Source organism: Dipodomys merriami, unplaced genomic scaffold (genome assembly GCF_024711535.1).
Source record: "Dipodomys merriami isolate MVZ:Mamm:240054 unplaced genomic scaffold, mDipMer1.0.p SCAF_60, whole genome shotgun sequence".
NCBI classification, from domain to species: Eukaryota; Metazoa; Chordata; class Mammalia; order Rodentia; family Heteromyidae; genus Dipodomys; species Dipodomys merriami.
In genome coordinates, this window is record NW_027206180.1 from 5770377 (window position 1) to 5790376 (window position 20000).

General features: G+C 47.5%; 1 protein-coding gene across 2 annotated transcripts in view; it reads right to left on the bottom strand.

The window, feature by feature from the left end:
• Positions 1–20000, bottom strand: part of Rbfox1 (RNA binding fox-1 homolog 1) — a 1026253-nt gene that overhangs the window by 944195 nt on the left and 62058 nt on the right. The window contains exon 1 of one of the 2 annotated variants that reach the window (XM_070003515.1): positions 10293–10376. The exons of the other annotated variant lie outside the window; for it this stretch is intronic. Within the exon in view, the coding sequence (XP_069859616.1) occupies positions 10293–10346 (54 nt within the window). The 5' untranslated portion in view covers positions 10347–10376. Of the gene's footprint in view, positions 1–10292; positions 10377–20000 lie in introns of those variants that run through there. 2 annotated transcript variants of the gene reach the window in all.

Sequence of the window (20000 nt, forward strand, 5' to 3'; positions counted from 1 at the left end):
GTCCAAATAGGAAATGCAAAACAATAAGGAACTACATTGTACAAATGACAGCTGCCGGCCCAGAGTCCCTGTGAGCTTGAGGGAGAAGGAGAGGTACCACACTTTTGCTTGCTTGAAATCCTGGGGACTGAATTCAGGGCCTTGAGCCTATCAGGCAAGTGCTCTACATGTTGAACCATGCCCCCCAGCCCTTTTAATTTTGTTTTGGAGACTAGGCCAAGCATGACTCCCAAACTCAAGATTACCCTGTATCCACCCTGCACACAGCCAAGAGCCGTGGGGTTCAGTTCTTCTAAATTTGTGCAAATCCCCGGGACTTTAGAGTTGGTTGGATGGGGTGGGCAAACTTAATGAGCACTTCCCAGTGGACCTTCTGGAGGCAGAGGACAGAGCAGACTGGTGACACCTCTGTCCCCAGAGAGCCCCTGCCTTGGAGAGGAGGAGGAGGGACAGAAATAAATGGAGCAAGGCCTGCCAAGTGTGGCGGATAGTTGTGGGGAGGTGCAGTGGGGAATGGACCAAGAGGAATGCCGAAGCGTTTTTAAGACCCTTGACTGCTTCTTATACTGAAACGACTAGACAGAAAACCCTGAGAAACGGAATAAGCAAAGCCCAGAGCTCTTCATTTCTCCCACAGTGCAACAGTGGGATGGTGGGGAGGGAGGGAGGGGGAAGTGATTGGCGTCAGAGGCAGCAATATGATTGGAACATTATGCAAATGCACAAGCCTTGGCCGTGGATGCCAGTCCACTCTTGTACCTGGCGCTGTTTAATTCAGAGAAGCTCTAAATTCAGGCCCCCGCCAAAAATAAAAATAAAAAATCTGACAACAGTTAAAGATGTTTTGTAAGCGTGCATACATATTTATAAACATGGCGGGAGAGGCAGAAGATTGGGCTGCATGCGCTCCCCCTAAAGTCATCTGAAAGTCAAAAAAAAATGCCATTAATTACTTTGTCAGGACAACCTTGTTCAATTTCATCTCAGGTGACTTATCAGCTTTGATACAGAACCGAAATTTTAATACCAAATTGCAGCTCGCTGGTGGAGACGCGCGTGCCTTAAGGCCCAGCCTTCCTTTCTTCTAAGTAACATTAAGCTAATCTGCCCTGACAGAAGAGGACTCCGGAACTAGCGAGCAAGTCTCCCCAATACGAAGTGGTAACCCGAATGTCAATTACTTTTCCAGGGACAGACAAATTGCTAGCACACTAATGCAATTTAAGCCCAATAATTAGATAACAGGACTACAGAGACGGGCCGGTGACGGAGCTTCTGAGATAATAGAATGTAGTGCCCTACTTCTTAAATATTAACATCATTCTGTCTCAGTCAATCGGTTTATGGTAATTGTGCAAAAAAAAAAGGGGGGGGCAAAGCAAATTCCTTTCATTGCTAATATCGTGCGACTGTAGCATTCGCTTTGAAGGGTAGCAATCTAGAGGGTCAAAACTTAATCGTGTATTATCGCGCATTTGTGCAGGCCTCCCTCTCTCTTTCTCTCTCTCTCTCTCTTTCTCTCTCTCTCTCTCTCTCTCTCTCTCTCTCTCTCTCTCTCTCTCTCTCTCTCTCTCTCATCCCTTTTCTTCTGGAATGCCCTCTTGGTGAGAAGCTGGGGTGGGGGTGGAGGCCACGCTTACAAATGCACGCACGCGTGACCTCAGAGTCCACAAGCGCTCATTGTCCCAGAGAACCTCCAACTCAATTAATGGCATGATAAAGAAATCAACCCATTCCCCTCGCCTGCCTGCCTGCCTGCCTGCCAGAATCGGTGGGCTTGCCTTTTCTCTCTGCCCAGGAATGGCGTGTTTTCAAGAAGTGGATCGCAGCTACCCTGGACTTTCCCCACCACCACTGCCCTGGCGATACTCAGACTTGCACACTTGGCTTTGAACGCCTCCAGCTCCAACCAACCACACGGTGACTTAGTCTGGTTTCACTGGCTGCTGTGTGTTAGCTTTACTGGATATATTTATTCCAAGTGCCTAAATGGGCTCTGAAGCTTCTAGAAGAAAACCGAACACAGAACAAATGTGAATTCATCCCTTCCCCCTCCCCTACCCCCCCCAAGATGCGGCTCTCTCATACTTTTGGTAATACATCTGGATGGATGCACGATGGAAGCTCCTAGAACTTTCTAGAAGAAAAAACAAACACACTCCCCAACACACAGCTCCCTGGTACTTTCAGTAACATATCTGGATGTGTGATCCACTAACAACAGGGACTCAGGAAATGATGGAGCCAGAACCAGGTTCTATGTCTCTGCTTCTTGAATGTAACATGGGATTATTCCTAATGGCAAAAAATAGGGAAACAACCAAATTGTATTGCAAAGTGATGCGATATAACGGAACACTACTTAGCCTTAAAAAAGAAAATCCTGTCGCTCGCGGCAAGATAGACCTGGAGGATATTAGGCTGGGGGAAGTAAGCCAGAAACAGAAAGATATACATGCCGCAGTGCCGCTTCTATAAAGTTATCAGAAATAGTCAAATTCACAGAGACAAAGAGAAGAATGACGGTTGCCAGGGCTGAAGAGGGAGGAGCACTGTGCAAGGGCCCAGAGACTCAGTCACAGACAAGCTCTGGAGATGAAAAGGACAATCCAGGCCCCATAGTTAAAAACCCTGTGTTAGCCGGGTGCTGGTGGCTCATGCCTGTAATCCTAGCTACTCAGGAGACTAAGATCTAAGGATCTAGGTTCAAAGCCAGCCCGGGCGGGAAAGTCCGTCAGACTCTTATCTCCAATGAACCACCAGAAAACCAGAAACGGTGCTGTGGCTCAAGTGGTAGAGCCCTAGCCTAGAGCTGAAGAGCTGAGGGACAGCACCCAGACCCAGAGTTCAGGCCCCATCATGGGAAAAAAAAAAAAAAACAACTGTGTCATACACACTAAACCTTGCTAAGCAGGCAGATACTATGTAAGTGTTTTTAGCACAGGAAGCTCAATATTCAAAGTAAAATACAATACACAAAGGAGGGGGGAACCTTCCGGTGCTGATGGATTCATACAAATGCCTGGCCTTTTGTGCAGCATTGCGTTTACGGGTGCAGATTGATGTCCAAACTCAGGACGCTGCAGACACTAAGTATTTACAGATTCCTGGAGAGACAAATGCTTTATGAGGTCCCATGCAAAACTGTATATTCTTAAGTATAAACAGGAGAGAGAAGACAGAGAGGGAGCAGAAAGAGGGAGAGAAAAAGAGTTTGAAGAGAGACAAAGAGAGCAGAGAAGATGGAAGGACAGAGACAGAGAAAAAGACAAAATCAAAAAACAAAGAGCAGAGAAAGACAAAGAGAGGGCAGAGAAATACAGAGAGAAGAAGAGACAGGCAGACAGACAGACCAAAACAAGGGGACTACTCCCAAGCATTTCCATAAGAAAGTCCTGGAGTGGGACTCTGGCTTATAAAAGTCCTGGCACCTAACTGGTCCCTAGTCTGGTACTGCCTGAGCACAGCCATTTCCCCTACCAGCACCAATGCCCTTCACCAAACAGGGAGGAGAATCGAGTAAACTCAAGTCTGCTCCAAACATCATAATCACCTGTCGGTCACAAGGCCAGTCTCAGAGTCACCCCAAAATATTCACGAGCTGCTTCCAACTGCTGGAGGAGATGAGCAATCAGACGGCCCAGCTTTGTTGAAATCTAGGTCCTACATAGATGTGAAATAGATGTTCACAAGATCTCATCTTGGATGGCTCAACACAACTCAGATTTTTTTTTCCTCCCAACTCAAAACACATTTTGTTTTGTTTTGTTTTTTGGTTGGTCGTGGGGCCTGAACTCTGGGCTTGGGTGCTGTCCCTCAGCATTTCAGCTCAAGGCGAACGCTCTACCACTTCTGGCTTTTTCTGCTTATGTGCTGCTGAGGAATTGAACCCAGGGCTTCATGCATGCTAGGCGAACACTCTACCACTGAGCCACCTTCCCAACCTCCTAAACATGGTTTTATGTAAGATTTTCCTTTCCAGATCAAGGGGATGGCTCCTGTCTCCGGCACGAGGAAGCACCACTGGGGGCCATACTTCGAGGTTCGCGTTCTCTGCCATGCGGGATTTGGGAATTGACCTCATGAACAAGATGGTGGGCCAGGGCAGGGGGGAAGGAGTTTGGGGAGCAGGGTAACCACCAGGTGAGCTAACGCCACCCAGGTGATCCCAGGGAACTACCTGAGCATAATGTGGATTTCACATCTGCCCATGCTCAATTTCATCTGCAAAATAAAACTATTTGGTTCACATTGAAAACTCCACCTGGCTGAAAGGAGCCTCAGAGACTGGTGTGCATGTGTGCGCGTGCACACACACACACGCACACAGAGCTCAGACACATACATGTGCTATGCACAAGGCACCTAGCATCACCTGCACTTACAACCTGTCCCTGACTTCAGAGGATCCTTCCTTCCTGTCCCCGGGTGCCCATCTCCCTCAAGGTAAGGTTGTAGCATGATGGTGGAATTTATCTATCACCCCATCCACTCACATATGCAAAACTGGGCTACTGCTTCCAGACGATCCCTATTTTTGGTGTCCCCGATGAAGTTTTGGTGAGCGTGATGCTTCGAGTCCTATCCACCCCCACCCCCACCCCCGCCGCCCCTCATAAGCCCTGTGGATTTTATTGTGTGATTTTTGCACCGTGCAGTGATTTTTTAGGAACCCATATGTCGTGTGACGGCAGAACGGATGGTGTTTGCGCTCCTAAGAGGAGAGGCAGGTACGCACCGCTCACTGTCTCTAGCAGGCAAATCAAATCTACCAGATTTCAGATTCTTAAAAATCCTCACAGCGGGGTGTGGTGGTACACACCTGTTAATACCACCTACTCAAAAGGTAGGAGGATAGCCATCCAAGGCCAGCAAGCAGGGAGCCCTGGGTTCAAATCCTGGTCACACACACACACACACACACACACACACACACACACACACACACACACACACACATACACACACACACACTCAGCGCCATCTTGGGAAGTATACAGTGAACAGGTCTCAGAGCAAGCTAAAGCAAAAATGCACGCAGAAGGACCCTCCACGCATGTCATTAAGGGACATGGGTGACTTTTCTTGAGCGCTGGCTCTAATAGTTATATGTCCTCTGCTCATCTTTCTAGAAGGATCTGGTGGCCTCAGGAATGTTCTTTCAGAATCGAAGTGCTTCCTGGAGGCAACACAAACAAGTTCCCTTCCTGACTAGGAAGGACCTGGCTAAGGCTCAGGGCCCACACCCTCTAAGCATCTTCTCTACCCATCTTCCAAATGGAGCCATCATCCCCAGCCCTGGATGTCTCCACCAACCCAAGCTGTCTGACCAAGGTCAAAAGCCCTGGATGGCTGACTGTCCCTGAGCGCTTCATTTCAGAGTTTATGGCTATACTTGGACATGTTTGTGCCATTTGAGACATAACTCAGGTGTCTTTCTTCTAGCTTCGAGAACCATCTCCTAGCTCTGATGCATAGCTGGGACCCTCACATTGGGAGAGTTCTGGCAGTACCCCCTCTCCCCTCCCATGACGTAAAGCAATGCTCTGTGAGCCTCCAAAAGCGTATGTCCCTATGAACACATGCCTTTACTTCCTGGCTAGTTTTCTCAGACCAAACTCATCCCCTACCCTTCCCCCAACAAGGGTATGACAGGTGACGAATATTAAATACTGCACCATTTTGTTCATTCAAATCCATTATATTATTACAGAGATTAAAGACCTATAGGTATGAGGTGCTAGGAAAGCAATAAATCTGAATTAGATCTCCTGTGTTCGTCACTCAGGATTAGCCCTTTCGGCATGGAGATCCACTAAGGCGCTCTAAATCTATTGATTCATTCTAGAAAGACTCAGAAAGTCACAAAATGAACTTTCCATTAAGTTTGGGAGACCGTGGTCACAGCTCATTTGACTTTTATGAACTAGAAAATGTGATGTAGGCCACAATGGCATTCTATTAGAGGAAACCATGCATCTGGCCCACATTACAAAATACGGTAGTCAATTATGTGAACACACACCTATTTTACACATGGCTGCTCCCCCTGACCTTAAATTATTAAGGAGGTGCATTTAGCTTGTTTTATTTAAGGAGTATTTACTTCCAAGTAAGAGATCCATGATGAAACCTGGTTTTTAAAAGCAAATGATTTTTTTTCCATTTCTATTAAGTGTCTTTCCATAAGAAGCTGGAATTGATCAAAGAAACTTCTGCTGTGTTGATTTCTTTGAGGCAGAAAACACGTGACCTATTGGCTTTTCTTTATTGTGGGGGGGGCGGGGGAGGAGGAAGGGAGAAGAAATTATGTATTTCTATCTCAGAGGGAAAAAGATTTTTAAACTTCAATCAGAAAGAGACTTAGTGATTCACCTGCCAAGTTGGGAAGAAAAATGATCATGCAAAATGAAGGTGACAATGGAGAGAAAAAAATCAAAATATTGTTTAGCTAAGGCTTAGCTCTCTTTTCCTGGGGTGTGCTCTATAAACATTGGTGTCTCTCAATATACTGTAGTTTATATTAGAATTACACTTAAGCCAGGCAATATTAATACAGACTCATTATTATTCTATATTTCAGCAAGAGTACACTGTAGCTCCCAGATATAACACAACCCAAATTCCAAGATGGCATGATCATCAGCCTTGAAGTGTCTCCCTTTCCCCTGAGCTCTTCATCATAAAGCTCCATAGAATGTCAGAAATGATCTGACCCAAATCCTCTTTTTTTTTCCTTTTGGAAGAAGAATTAACTCCCACAGCGATTGCTGCCATGTCCAAGGTCACAGAGATTGGTGGTCTGCCTAAGTTGGCAATTTCTGTAACATGTCACGAGTATATCCACCATGCATGACTTCTGCCTCTTAAAGAAAAGTATAAACCAGGTGCCAGTGGCTCACACCTGTCATCCTACCTACTCAGGAGGCTGAGATCTTAAGATCGAGGTTCAAAGCCAGCCCGGGCAGGAAAGTCTGTGAGACTCTTATCTCCAATAAAAAACACTAGAAAACTGGAAGTGGTGCTGTGGCTCAAGTGGTAGAGCACTAGCCTTGAGCTGAAGAGCTGAGGGACAGCGCGCAGGCCCAGAGTTCAGGCCCCACAACCGGACCCAAAAAAAAAAATGGAGGCTCCCTATTTATTTTAAACAAGACTTGACCTGGATTTCATTTCTAAAGGAACAGACAAACCATCAAATATTCTAAATGCATTTACACATCATTTGTGCCTACTCTACTTTGTCTTTTTCTTAAATTTATCTCATTAGGTTTTATTGATTCTTCTTCTGATCTACCAGAACTACCCCCATCCCCTTCATACACATACATACACACATATTGCACACCTACACATGTATACACACACACAAACACACACACACACACACACCTGGTTTACATTTAATTCCCCAAGTCCCAGTCTTGCACCTCTGTTTGTCCAAAGCACAATAGAAATCACTTCCACACACCGCCAGGCACCAACACACTGACCCAACTTCCCGTGTGGTGTTCCTATCTGGTGTTAGTCCTGCAGGGTTCAGAGACTGGCTCAAGCTTAAAATTTATGAGAAAACCCAAAAAAAAAAAAATCAACAGCAAACAGCCATGGAAAGGAACTGGTCACTAACTGCACTCAGGTGGGCAGGGGATGGGGCAGGGTCGGAGCCCAGGACCACTCACTCGGCACATCACCATGGACAGAGGAGGGGAGCAGGTGGGCTTCCACTCTACACGCCATGTTGGCAGGGGCAACCGGAGCTGTGGATGAAGAAATCCAAGTCCCAAGTTCAGAAGAAACCACTGGGGCTAGGAATAACCATTCAAAGAGTCATCAAGAACTTGCTTTAGGCCGGGTGCCAGGGACTCACACCTGTAATCCTAGCTACTCAGAAGGCTGAGACCTAAGGATCATGATCCAAAGCCAGCTCAGGCAGGAGAGACCGTGAGACTCTTACCTCCAATAAACCACCAGAAAACTGGAAGTGGCGCTGTGGCTCAAGTGGTAGAGCGCTAGTCTTGAGCTGAAGAGCTGAGGGACAGTGCCCAGGCCCAGAGTTCAAGCCCCATGACTGACAAAAAAAAAAAAAAAAAAAAAAAAAAACTTGCTTGGTTTGGGGGTTAAATCATCCATGAGGGTCACACCCGAACACCACACAGAGAGAGCAGAAATAAATCTGTGCACAGTCTGTATCTTTCCTGTACGTATATCTAATTGAAGGTGGTCCCCATGTGAACCTCTGTCCAGAAATCACAAGCTAGGGATATATATATATATATATATATATATATATATATATATATATATACGTATACATACCATATATTATAGAAGGATATATATGATAGATATATATTAGAGAGGGAGATTTTGTTGTTGCCAGTTGTGGGGCTCAAACTCAGGGACTGAGCAATGTCCCTGAGCCTCTTTAAGCCGTAGTGCCACTTCTGGTTTTTGTGTAGTTAACTGGAGATAAGATTCTCAAGGACTTTTGAGCCCAGGCTGGCTTAAAATCCCAATCCTCAGATCTTAGCCTCCTGACTAGCTAGGATTACAGATGTGAGCTTCCAGGGCCTAGATAGGGTATACTTTTAACTAATGGGTTTATCATATACCCAGGGAGAGTAAATATTTTGTTTTTCATTTCTTTTTTGTTTGTTTGTTTGTGGGGCTTGAATTCCAGGCGTGGGCATTGTACCTGAGCACTTTTGCTCAAGGCTAGCCCTCTACTACTTTGAGCCACATTGCTACTTCTGGTTTTCTAGTGGTAAACTGGGTGATAAGAGTTTCACAGACTTTCCTTCCTGGGCTGGCTTTGAACTGTGATCCTCTGATCTCAGCCTCCTGAATAGCTAGGATTACAGGCTTGAGCCACCAGGGCCCGGCTTTGTTTTTTTTGTTTGTTTTTTTGTTCATTTCTCTACTTTGTTCTACCATATACACCCTGTCAAGGAAAGCATATGGTAGATGCCTTAAAAATGTGGTCAGACATTGTTGAACACCATTTCAGCTTTGGGAATCCAGTTGGAGGCAGAGAACAGAGATGACCTCGATGTAGAAAAAGCAATAGCAGACGGCACAGAGTAGGAAATCAATGTCTCCATTTGTAAAGGAGGGGGGATGGGGAGGGTACACTCGACATTATTAGCATGATATATAAGTACTGCATAGCCCATTTATATTGCTTGTATTAAGGATAAATTGCCTGAATAAATTCTATTATTCTAAGAAATAGCACAAATAACAAGCTGACAGCATCAGAAAAAAAATGGAAATAATAAAGTTGATGTTGCTGGAATCGTGTGTTATTTCTCTCATTCCATTCTCGGGGCTAGGAAGGCAATAACTCACGTTTAGAGGTAGGATTGGTTCTCAGAGTCACATCGATGTATTCAAACAGAAATTCGTTCCAGGATGGGAAGTTAATTATTTATTCTTAATAAGCACCAAGATTTATTGTCTACGGTGTCCCATGCAAGGCCTTAAATGCCTCCCATAAATTATCCGAATCACCCACACAAACAGTTAGGATGTGCGTTATCTTTCTAATTTTACAGATGATGGAAATGAGACCTAGTTCGGTCACTTGCTGAAAATCACAGGGCAGCAAACGTGGGCGAGGAAGAAACCCAGCCCACTGCTTCCGCCTACCGCGGTAGGATAACGAGCTACACGGCTGCGGGGTGCTGAGTTCGAATCCTGAATAGCCTGCTTCCCTTGAGCAGCCTGCATTCGCTCTTTTTGGTCTCTAATTTTCTCAGCTGAAAAGGTGGGAGAGCGACGCCCCGTCTCACAGCTGGGCTGTCAGCGTGGGGGGTGGGTACCGGGGGGTGGGGAGGGAGGGCAGAGAGGGTGAGCGTGTAGGAGTGCTTTCTATGTAGATACAGAAGCGCCACACGTGAAGCCTGGTCACGTGTAAAGCAGTGAGGAGTGGAAAGGGAGAGAGACGCAGGGGTGAGGGGGAGGCGAGGCACTGGGTGCGTGGAAAAACCCCCTTTTACAGCTGATAAAAGTGTGTGTGTGTGTGTGTGTGTGTGTGTGTGTGTGTGTGTGTGTGTGTGTGTGTGTGTGTGTGTGTGTGTGTGTGTGTGTGTGTGTGTGTGTGTGTGTGTGTGTGTGTGTGTGTGTGTGTGTGTGTGTGTGTGTGTGTGTGTGTGTTGGTCCTGGAGCTTGAACTCCGGGCCTGGGTGTGTCCCTGAGCTCTTTTTTTTTTTTTTTAACACAAAACTGGCATTCTACCACTTCCAGAAAGTATTTTTTTTTAAATAATACTAAGTAAGAGAGTTGAGACAAACCTCCCTCGGATGGCAGGCGTCCGAAGGCTGAAGCGCGTGCAGGACCGCCAGCATTCGCCTTCTCTGCGCCCGGTACCTGTGGAGCACTTCTTGCCCTCTTGTGGAAGTTTTTCACGCTCGGAGGTGACCGCCCCCCTCACCCCCCACCCCACCCACTGCTTTGTCAATGATGAGACTAAGGACTCTGAGGGTGACACAACGCTCAGTAGCTCACCGAGGGACTAAAGGGGTGGGGACTCTCTGTCCACCCCCCTGCCCTAAGGCGGCCCCTCTCCCTAGCCCATGACTCCCTACCCTTCCTGCTCACTCACAAGTTGCCATGGGTATTGGGCTGCAACAGAATGTAGAATTCCCAGCAGAATGCCGCACAGCTCTTCTCATTCAAACCACTTGTGGGCAGGACGCAGATTCCACCAAGAGTCAGGCCCACCGAAGCTGGGGGGGGGGGGAAGGGAGGGTAGGTGGGCTGGGCAGAGTACTGCACCAGGAGGGTCCATGAGCACTAAATCCCCTGGAGAGCGAGGAGACTTAAGGAGTTGTCGGGTACATGGCATGCATCCTGGCTACCTCCTCAGGGCACTCAGTGTGTAGCTTGTCTCTGATGACAGATTCGCTTCAGGACTGCATCTTAAGCTGGGCATGGTGAAGCACACCCAGAGTCCAGGCACTGGGGAAGTGAAGGTGAAGGAGGATTATACCCCAAACAGCTGGGCAAAAGTGTGAGACGCCATCTGAAAAAACCAAACAAAGGACTGGGGCATGGCTCAAGTGGCAGAGCACTTGCCTTGTAAGCTCTGAGTTCGATCTCCAGTTCCATTCAATTAAAATGTTCATTAAACCCTAATAACACCCATTAACGATCATAAATTCAATGAAACGTTTTATGAAACAATGATGATGTCCACTAAAAATAATAAACAGCGTCTGAAAGCATTGAACACACAAGCCCTCGTGCTAATTAAATCTCATAGACGGTCGCACGAAATCACCCCGGCAATAATGTGAGATGCTGCTGTGCTCGTGCCCATGGAAAATGCCCCACGCGCTCCACAGCAGCACCCCAGTGGGGAGGGAGCATCAGGCCTTGAATATCAGACAGTTTCTACCACAGATGCTCAGTGACGGTCCTCGTGGGACTAACGAGTCGATGGAAAGGTACAAGTGGGTGTGAGAGTATACATAACTGCATGATAGAGAAAGGAGAGAGAGGAAGGCACTCAGGGAGGATGGTGAGAAAGGATGAAGGAGAAATAAACACAAGGGAGAGGAGGCGGAACTGAGTGACATCACTTCCTCCCCGGGCCACTAGGCCACACCCACCACCTCCTCCCATTGGTCACCTGCAGCTCCACTGGGCATAGGTGCACCCTGACCTCCGCCCCCAACACCTGGGGACGAGTGCCCAGTCACTGTTACAGAGCCCTGACGCCTTCCAAACTCAATCACCATGGAGAAAAACAACACATGGAATAATCAGGGAAGGGCATGAAGAATGAGGCAGGGGAACGGATTCAGCCAGCACTGAGCTCTCTAGGGCTGAAAGAAATGCCCAGAAAGAATTCACAGGTCATAACCTCTGACCCTGGCCCCCATCCTCAGGGGTTGGGGGGGGGGTGGAGGGGGGAGAGGGTGAAGATTCCAGTCTGTGAGGAGCTCCTTCGGTTCGGCATCTGCTTTGCGATGACAAACTTACAAAAGAGAATTCTCCCTTCTCCATGATGTGAGGTTTCTGGTGTGGACAAATCTCAACGCTAAGAGCCACAATACCTGCCTTCCAGGTAAATCTGTCTGTGATGAATTTCCACACGAACTTCAGAAAATCAGGAAGGCTCTCCCCAATGAATCTGCAGCTTGTCCAGGAAATCAAAACATTTTTTATATAAGCTTTTAGATCCGCACAAAAGGCGTCGGACATTGCATTGGAGTCAGAAGGAAAAAAAAAAAAGATGTTACAGACAACCCCCATTCTCACTTCCGCAGCCCTAGCAAATGCATATTTCTCAGTATCATGTTGACTTTTTTGGCCCCTCCCTACCCCATAAAGGTTGCATGAAGCGGCACACTTGCAACTTTTGAAATATGTGTGACAGTAAGGTAAAGTGAGGCATGATGAATATTATCTGCCACCGGTGTCACATCTTGCCACACGCCGCCGTGTGTCACCTCCCAGTCAAGATGTGGCCTCCTGGGCCCATCAAGGAAAATGTCATTTCTTCCGCTACCCTGGTGACAACTTCTCCTACAAGAAAAGACTGCACACCAGGGCTTACCCTAATCACAGCCCCCCGGGAAGAGGTAAAGCAAGATTCAGAGACAATTGACACAAGATTTTCCAGAAGAAACAAAAAAAAAAAATCCTCTAACTTCAAAAATGCAGCCAAGCCTGCCAAGGGAGGCGCTTCCGGTTCCATTCCGGCAGATGAGAATACACAGGCGTATCATTCAGTGGGACCAAGCTGTCACCCGAGAAGATGCTCCGGGACTAGATTAATGACAGGACATGGAGAGGAACCACACAGCCCCCGGGGCTGTCAAGGTCAAGTGCGCAGGCAGATGGAGCGCCGGGAAGAGCCTGGGCCGGTGCCCGCTCCGCATTTAGCTCTCGGGCCTCGAATCTTGGCTGGAGCCGCCGGTGTGTTGTAGTTGGTTCTCACTTCCAGTCACACCACACACAAGATGGAGAGGCATATGGTGGCTTTCTCCTCGCTCCGTGTAAACTCGGGCTCTAATTTAAGCTTTAAACCTTTCAGGGGCTCTTGCCAGTAAGATAAAATATATAAGCCATGATATTCTGAGCCCCACACGCTGCTGCCATATGCTTGGTTCACACTTGGTTCAATAGCTTGGTGGCGGGGGGACAGAGTCGGTGGCAAGTCAGTCCCCCTGTCCCAGGGAGGGGACACGGCTCTCCCCTGGGGTCTAAATGTTACACAAGGAAAGATGGTGGTACCCTGCACAGCTGGTCATGGAGCAAGGGGCGCCTTTGCAGAATCTCCTCCTCACTCAGTAGCAACTCCAGAGCGTAGGACCTTCTATCCATTCCATTTCCTCAAAGAAGCAGCTAATGCTTCAAAAATCCAAGCCATGTGTTCCGGCCTATGGTTTACAAAGACAGAAAGAACGCAAACCTAGGCAACAGAACTCCCAGCAGGTACTGGTGGTTCATGCCTGGGACCCTAGCAACTCAGGAGGCTGAGAGCTGAGGATCAAGGTATGAAGTCAGCCCCAGGGCAGAGAAAGTCCAGGAGACTCTTATCCCAATTAAACACCTGGAAGTAGAGGTGTGGCTCAGGTGGCAGAGCACCAGCCTGGAGTAGAAAGGGCCTTATATTCTTGCCAGGTCCTGAGTTCACAACAAAAACAAATACAGAAAACCCACAGGCATTCAGACCCCAGAGGCCACACAGCTCACCGCAGAGCGTTTCTATGAGCTAGGGCACACGGTGCGGGCCCGATGTGATGCCTTCACAGAAACCACCTAGCAACACAAGGTCCCTGAGCAAGACGCCAGGGCAAACATGGCTCATCCCAGGGCCTGTCCTTCATCCTCTCGGGTTTACTGCAAACACTTCTTGCAACCTCTCTGGAAGATGGAGCTTATGCAGAAAGAGCCAGCTACGCACTCGCGGGACAGAAAGACCAGCTACTCACTCGACTTCCATTCATGCCTTCCACTGCCAGCAACAAAAACTGAGACCACAAACCAAGGGACATGCACACCTCTCTTCATTCGTGAACTTGGTGGAATAGACTTCCACGTATTGATTTGCCAAAAAAAAAAAGTCGGTCCTTATCTTTCATAGAAAAAATGATAACGGCAGATATCACTTGATTGGTGGAATGACTTATGATCCTCTGACCCTTCGCAACTTAAGGTTCTGGGGAGAATCACAGTGCACGCCCAAAGGGTTCCATTCGCATACGAAGATGTGTGCACCCATCAGAAGATGTACAAAACCCTTCAGAAAGGAGCTGCATGGCCTTCCTCTGAGCCACCACGTATCTCCTCCATAGCTCTGGAGGACCAACGAGTCTATGAGTTGGTAAACACGGGCGCTTCTGAGCAGGTGCCCAGAGGCTTTGCGGTGCAGCTTTGGCCCAAAGGCCGTCTGAGTGAGATAAACTAATGCGTTCAAGTGTTGCAGAACTGACTAGCTTATGTGGGCTGGTGTCTAGGGTCTCACGTGGGCTATAAGTTCCTCCCCTCTTCCTCTCTTCTGGGTCCTTTAGTAAAAGGAGCCCTAGTTGCCCTGTTGGTCCAATAGTAATTCTGGGGATTGAAAAAAATATTCGATAGACTTGGCTCAAAGTGAGCAGTGCTTGCTTCCTTTGGCCGATCTTGATCGGCGTTTCCAGATAAGAACGAGGCTTACATCCCAGGAGGTTTGTCCAGCCCTCCCTTTCCCCTACCCACCTCCCAAGCTGGGCTCTCCTCCCTTCCAAGCACTCTGTTCCCAGTTTTATAGTTTTTCAGTTCATGCCTAGAGTGGATAACCTTCTGGTAGCTGGGAAAGAAGGCATTAACAGCAAATATAAGCAGGGACAATACATATATGTGTGTGTGTGTGTGTGTGTGTGTGTGTGTGTGCGCACACACACACACACACACACACACACACACATCTTCATTTTGTTTTCTTCCCCACTGAAGGTCCCTGAGACCATACATCTCCGTGCTGTCTGGAACAGACAAGAGCATCCAGCTTCGAAGGACTATATTTTGTGTTTAGCGATCTTTTTGTTGTGGCGGCTGCAGCTGCTGCTACTTAAACAAAATCAATCACGACAGATAAATTTCTCCTCAGACCTTTCCATTGTTTCTTGGTCTTTTGGATGAAACTTTTGGGTTGTTGGGGTTTTTTAATCACAGGAGCAAGCTCAAAGAAACAGAGGGACGCCAATAAATCACTCGCCATTCTGTGTTCTAGAGACGGCCTTGAGTTTGGGTTTTGGTAGATGCTGGTGTGTGTGTGTGTGTATGTGTAGGTGTGTGCATGCGTGTATATAGGTACATCATGTATGCACATGTACTCAGAGAAATTTTGTGCCAAAATGAGCCTCATTTGAATTAAATGCATGCATGCATGCACATACACACACACACACACACACACACACACACACACACACACACACACACACCTAGACATATGCAAAACCATCAATAGGTGTAATGTTCTAAGGCTTACAACCCAGGTAGGAGAATGGCTGACTCCATTCCTAACATTGGCCAAGTATTTGCTAACATTAACCTGGACTAGCCTGATGTAGACCACACAGAACAGGCTCTCCACAGCTCTAAAGCCAGTGAAGCCAAAGACCAACTCCAGCTCTGTGGCTCCGTCTTGAAACTCTCCACTCCACCCACGCCATCACCACTAAACTCTCAGAATCTCACTCCACAGTCTCTTCTTGAACCAAGTACATACTTTTACAGAACCTTATTTAAAAAAAAAAAAAGTCTTCATTCCAAATCTCTGCATGGAGGTGGAGTCCGTTCATGCATATGTCTCTGTCTCTCCTCCAATTCATCCTCCAATTCTCATCCTCAAATTCCTCAAACCAAGGTGAACTAGATTCGAACTAAAACATCATTTGATGTACTTTTTTGAATGAATCTATAAACAAATGAATTTTGGATCTACCATGATAAGCTAATGAACTACACACATGCACCCCCACACGTGCACGCGCGCGCGCGCACACACACACACACACACACACACACACACACACACTAAGCAATTCACTCCATATGATTTCTTTGCCATGGCTCTGCTCTGACGAGATCTTAGAAAAACAAAAATAAATGCAAGTGAAGGCAGTCATGTCAGAGCAAATATTTTTCCATTTCTCCAGGGGACCCTCCTCCTCCATCACAAAGAACACAGACAATCACCAGGGACAGAAATAATAATGGCAGAGCAACGCGAGATCGACTTGAAGTCACAGCGATTTAGGAAGGAGACGTGGGTCTTATCCACAGCTCCGAGCATGGTAAAAGAAGCTGGCATCCTTCCCTGAGTGATACCTGTCATCTCTCTTCTTTAGGATGTCACAGAAAGATCAGATCCCACCGACTCCTTCACATGCCCCTCAACCTTATCACTCTCACGGCTGTTTAAAAGATTAAATTATGTACACCAAGTTAGAATGCTTTAAAGTAAAAAAAATAGCTTTAGCTGGGCACTGGTGGCTCATGCCTGTAATCCCAGCTACTCAGGAGGCTGAGATCTGAGGATCACACAGTTCAAACCCAGCTCCTGCAGGAAAATCCATGAAACCCTTATCTCCAATAAAACACTCAGAAAATGGGGAGTGGTGCTGTGGCTCAAGTGGTAGAGTGCTGGCCTTGAGCTGAAGAGCTGAGGGATGGCACCCAGGCCCAGAGATCAAGCCCCACAACCAACCAAACCAACCAGCTGCACACCTGCTATCTCAGCTACTCTGTAGACAAAGCTGTGAGAACCGTGAGTTCAAAGCCAGAGCGGGCAAAGTTAGGGAGACTGTCCCAAAACAAAATAGAAACAAAAGATACTTGGAGGCATGATTAAGTGGTAATGGCCTCATCTAGCATGCCCAAGGCCCTGGATTCCATCCCCGGTACCTCAAACCAAACAAACAAAACACAGACCCACGAATGTATGTATGCAGTGATATAGAATCACTTGAAGAACCTCAGCAGTCGATGTTACGTGAACAACTGTCAATCTTCTCGCAAGGCCTTGTCTGTGAAAGCTGTGTTGTTTTGATGGAGAATGGTAGGAAGAGACAGCCGGGGACGGGAACCGGAGGCAAAGGTCTGCATCCCGCTGTTGAATGCTCAAGTGGCCTTCACCTGCCTGAACTCCATTTTCTCCATTGTAACACGGAGATAATCAGCTTATTGTCAGTACCCGACATCCTGCAACCGGATAAAATCACCTGGAGAATGGGCGGGAGTCAAGGCTGGCTGGAACGAATTCCAGAAAGAACAGAGAGAGGAAAAAACCGACAGCAAACAGAGATGAGCCCTCTCGCAGAGTTCTGTGTGGAGGGGACCGGGGAAACAGTGGCAGATGGAGAGGAAGCGAAAAATCACTGGAGAATTCTCTCCATGTGGAATACATTACAGTCGTGCACCGGCACAGGGTGGCGGGTGAGAGCTGGTCCCCCGTGACTGACAGCATCCGTCCAGGCCTGCACCCCTCGGCCCTCCCTCCTCCCCAGAGCCAGGAGCACGTGGTCTCCTGGACATCACGTGGGATCCCCGTGGGCCTCGCTTACGTCCTCTCCCACAACACCCAGCTCCTTTGCCTGCTCCCTCTCTCTCCCGGGAGTCCCTACCCCGCCCTCGGTTTCCGAATGTGAAACTACTTGCAGGAAACATTAGGTTCTCTTTCCTGTATCCATGTCACAACTCGGTTCACTGCTTGGGTGTCCCCATCTCTGCTTTGCAAACGTTCCCAAACTATCTCCCCCCGGGCACGTGTGCACCCATCCATCCACAGCTCCCATGCCTCCCTCCCGGACTGTGTCCCCTGCGACCACATTTATTCTCTGCCAGACATCCGCAGTATTCCTGCGAAAGCCAGCTCCATGCATATGCCCTTGCATTCCTCTGCCCGGCACCCTCTAGTGGGTTCCAGAAACACTGAAAACAAAGCCCTAGGTTCAGGTGGGTACAGGTGGATCGGGAGGCTGAGATCTGAGGATCAAAGTTCAAAGTCAGCCTTGACAGAAAAGTCCATGAGACTCCTAGCTCCAATTAACTACCAAAAAAAAGTCAGAAAAGTAGACTTGTGGCTCAAGTGGTAGGTAGATTGCCAGCCGTGAGCACACACACACACAAACACACACACACACACACACACACACACAGAGTCAAACAAAAGTTCAACATTCTCATACTCACAGAGACAGAAACAAGGGAATGAATCACCAGCAGACTTGCTCTACAAAAACAAAAACAAAGCTAGGCACCAGTGGCTCACCCCTGTAATCCTAGCTACTCAAGAGGCTGAGATCTGAGGATCTTGGTTCAAAGCCAGCCGAGGCAGAAAGGTCCATGAGACTCTGATCTCCAATAAACTACTAGAAAACAGGAAGTGGTGCTGTGGCTCAAGCGGTAAAGCCCTTGCCTTGAGCTGAAGAGCACAGGGATAGCACCCAAGGCCAGAGTTCAATCCCCACGAGACCAACCAAAAAACAAAAACAACAACAAAAAAAAACACAAAGACACCAGACCGATACCAAAGGACATGAAGCCTGAAGTCAGATACACTCGAAGCAGCAGCCCTGGCGCAGACAGCCACATATGGAAACACAGAAGGCAGTATGAGTATGTTCTTCATTTGTGGCATGTTCTCCAACCTGCTCTTAAAGACAACAGCACTGAGCAATAACTATGCATCTAGATTATGGGATTTATAGCTTCCTGTGATGGGATATGAATACTAACGAACAGCACATGGCGGGAAGAGGAAGAGAACAGGGAAGCATTTGTACATCACTGAAACCAACTTGCTGCTAACCCAAAGTAGACCGACAAAGCAAAACAGTCTCTGTGATCTGCCACCATGTCTGCAAGAAGTTCACAAGGTGTGAGGCAAAGTCCTCTCATGCAAACCGGAGCTGTAGAGATGGCACAGTGGTCCTGGAAAACTGACTGGGGTTAAACGTGGTCACCACTGGAGATGAAGAACAGTATATACTAAGGTACTCGTTGCTTGGGCAGGGTCCGGGGGCTCACACCTGTAATCCCAGCTACTCAGGAGGTTGAGATCTAAGGATCATGATTTGAAGCCAGACTGTGCAAGGAAATCTGTGAGACCTGTATGTCCAATTAACTACTTTTTTTAAAAAGCCAGAAATGGAACTGTGGCTTGGCTGGAAGAGCCACATAGCCACAGACACACACTCAACTCAATCCAAGAAGAAATGAGGAGAGGAATCAGACATTGCAGTGCTCACAGTTGAAGAGTTCCATACGTTTGCTCCTTTTTTATTATTATTATTCATCTCTGGCAATGCAGGGATTCAAAGTCAGACTCTTGAGCTCACTAGGCAGCCTCCAGAACTTGGTTGCTCTGGTGATTCTGAGGTGGGGTCTTGCATTCTCATTTTCAGTCACATCCGAACCACAATCCTGCTTCATGCCTCCTGACTTAGCTGAGCTGGTAGATGCTCACCTCCACGCCCCACGTCTTCCATTGAGATGAAGCCTCCCCAGCCTTTCGGTAGCTAGGATTATACGTGTGAGCCATGCTACCTGACCACACCTTGCTTTTTAATAAAGGACTGATCAGACTGGTTAATGAAGAAAAAGAAGGCATGGGCCATGCTACAGATGCACTAAGCTGTGTAATGGTCTATTTACAGACAGTTCTACCGATCAGTAGTACAACTTACACTCTTCTCCAGTGACTAGAGACCACTCTCCAGAGCAGGGCACATGGTCAGCCATAAAACAAGTCATAATGCATTTAAAAGGATTAGAATTATAGAAGGAATGTCCTCAACAAGAATAAAGTGATATTACAAATCAGTAACCAGAGGAAATTGGGGAAATTCCCAAATACATGGGAGAAAAAAAAAAAACTTCAACGATCAAAAGATTTAAGGATTATGTCGAAAACAAACTTTCATGCGGGGGGGGGGGGGGGTCAGGGGGTCGGGAGGGAGGATTGGGTGGGGGGCGGGGGGAGGATGGGAAGGGATGGGAAGGGG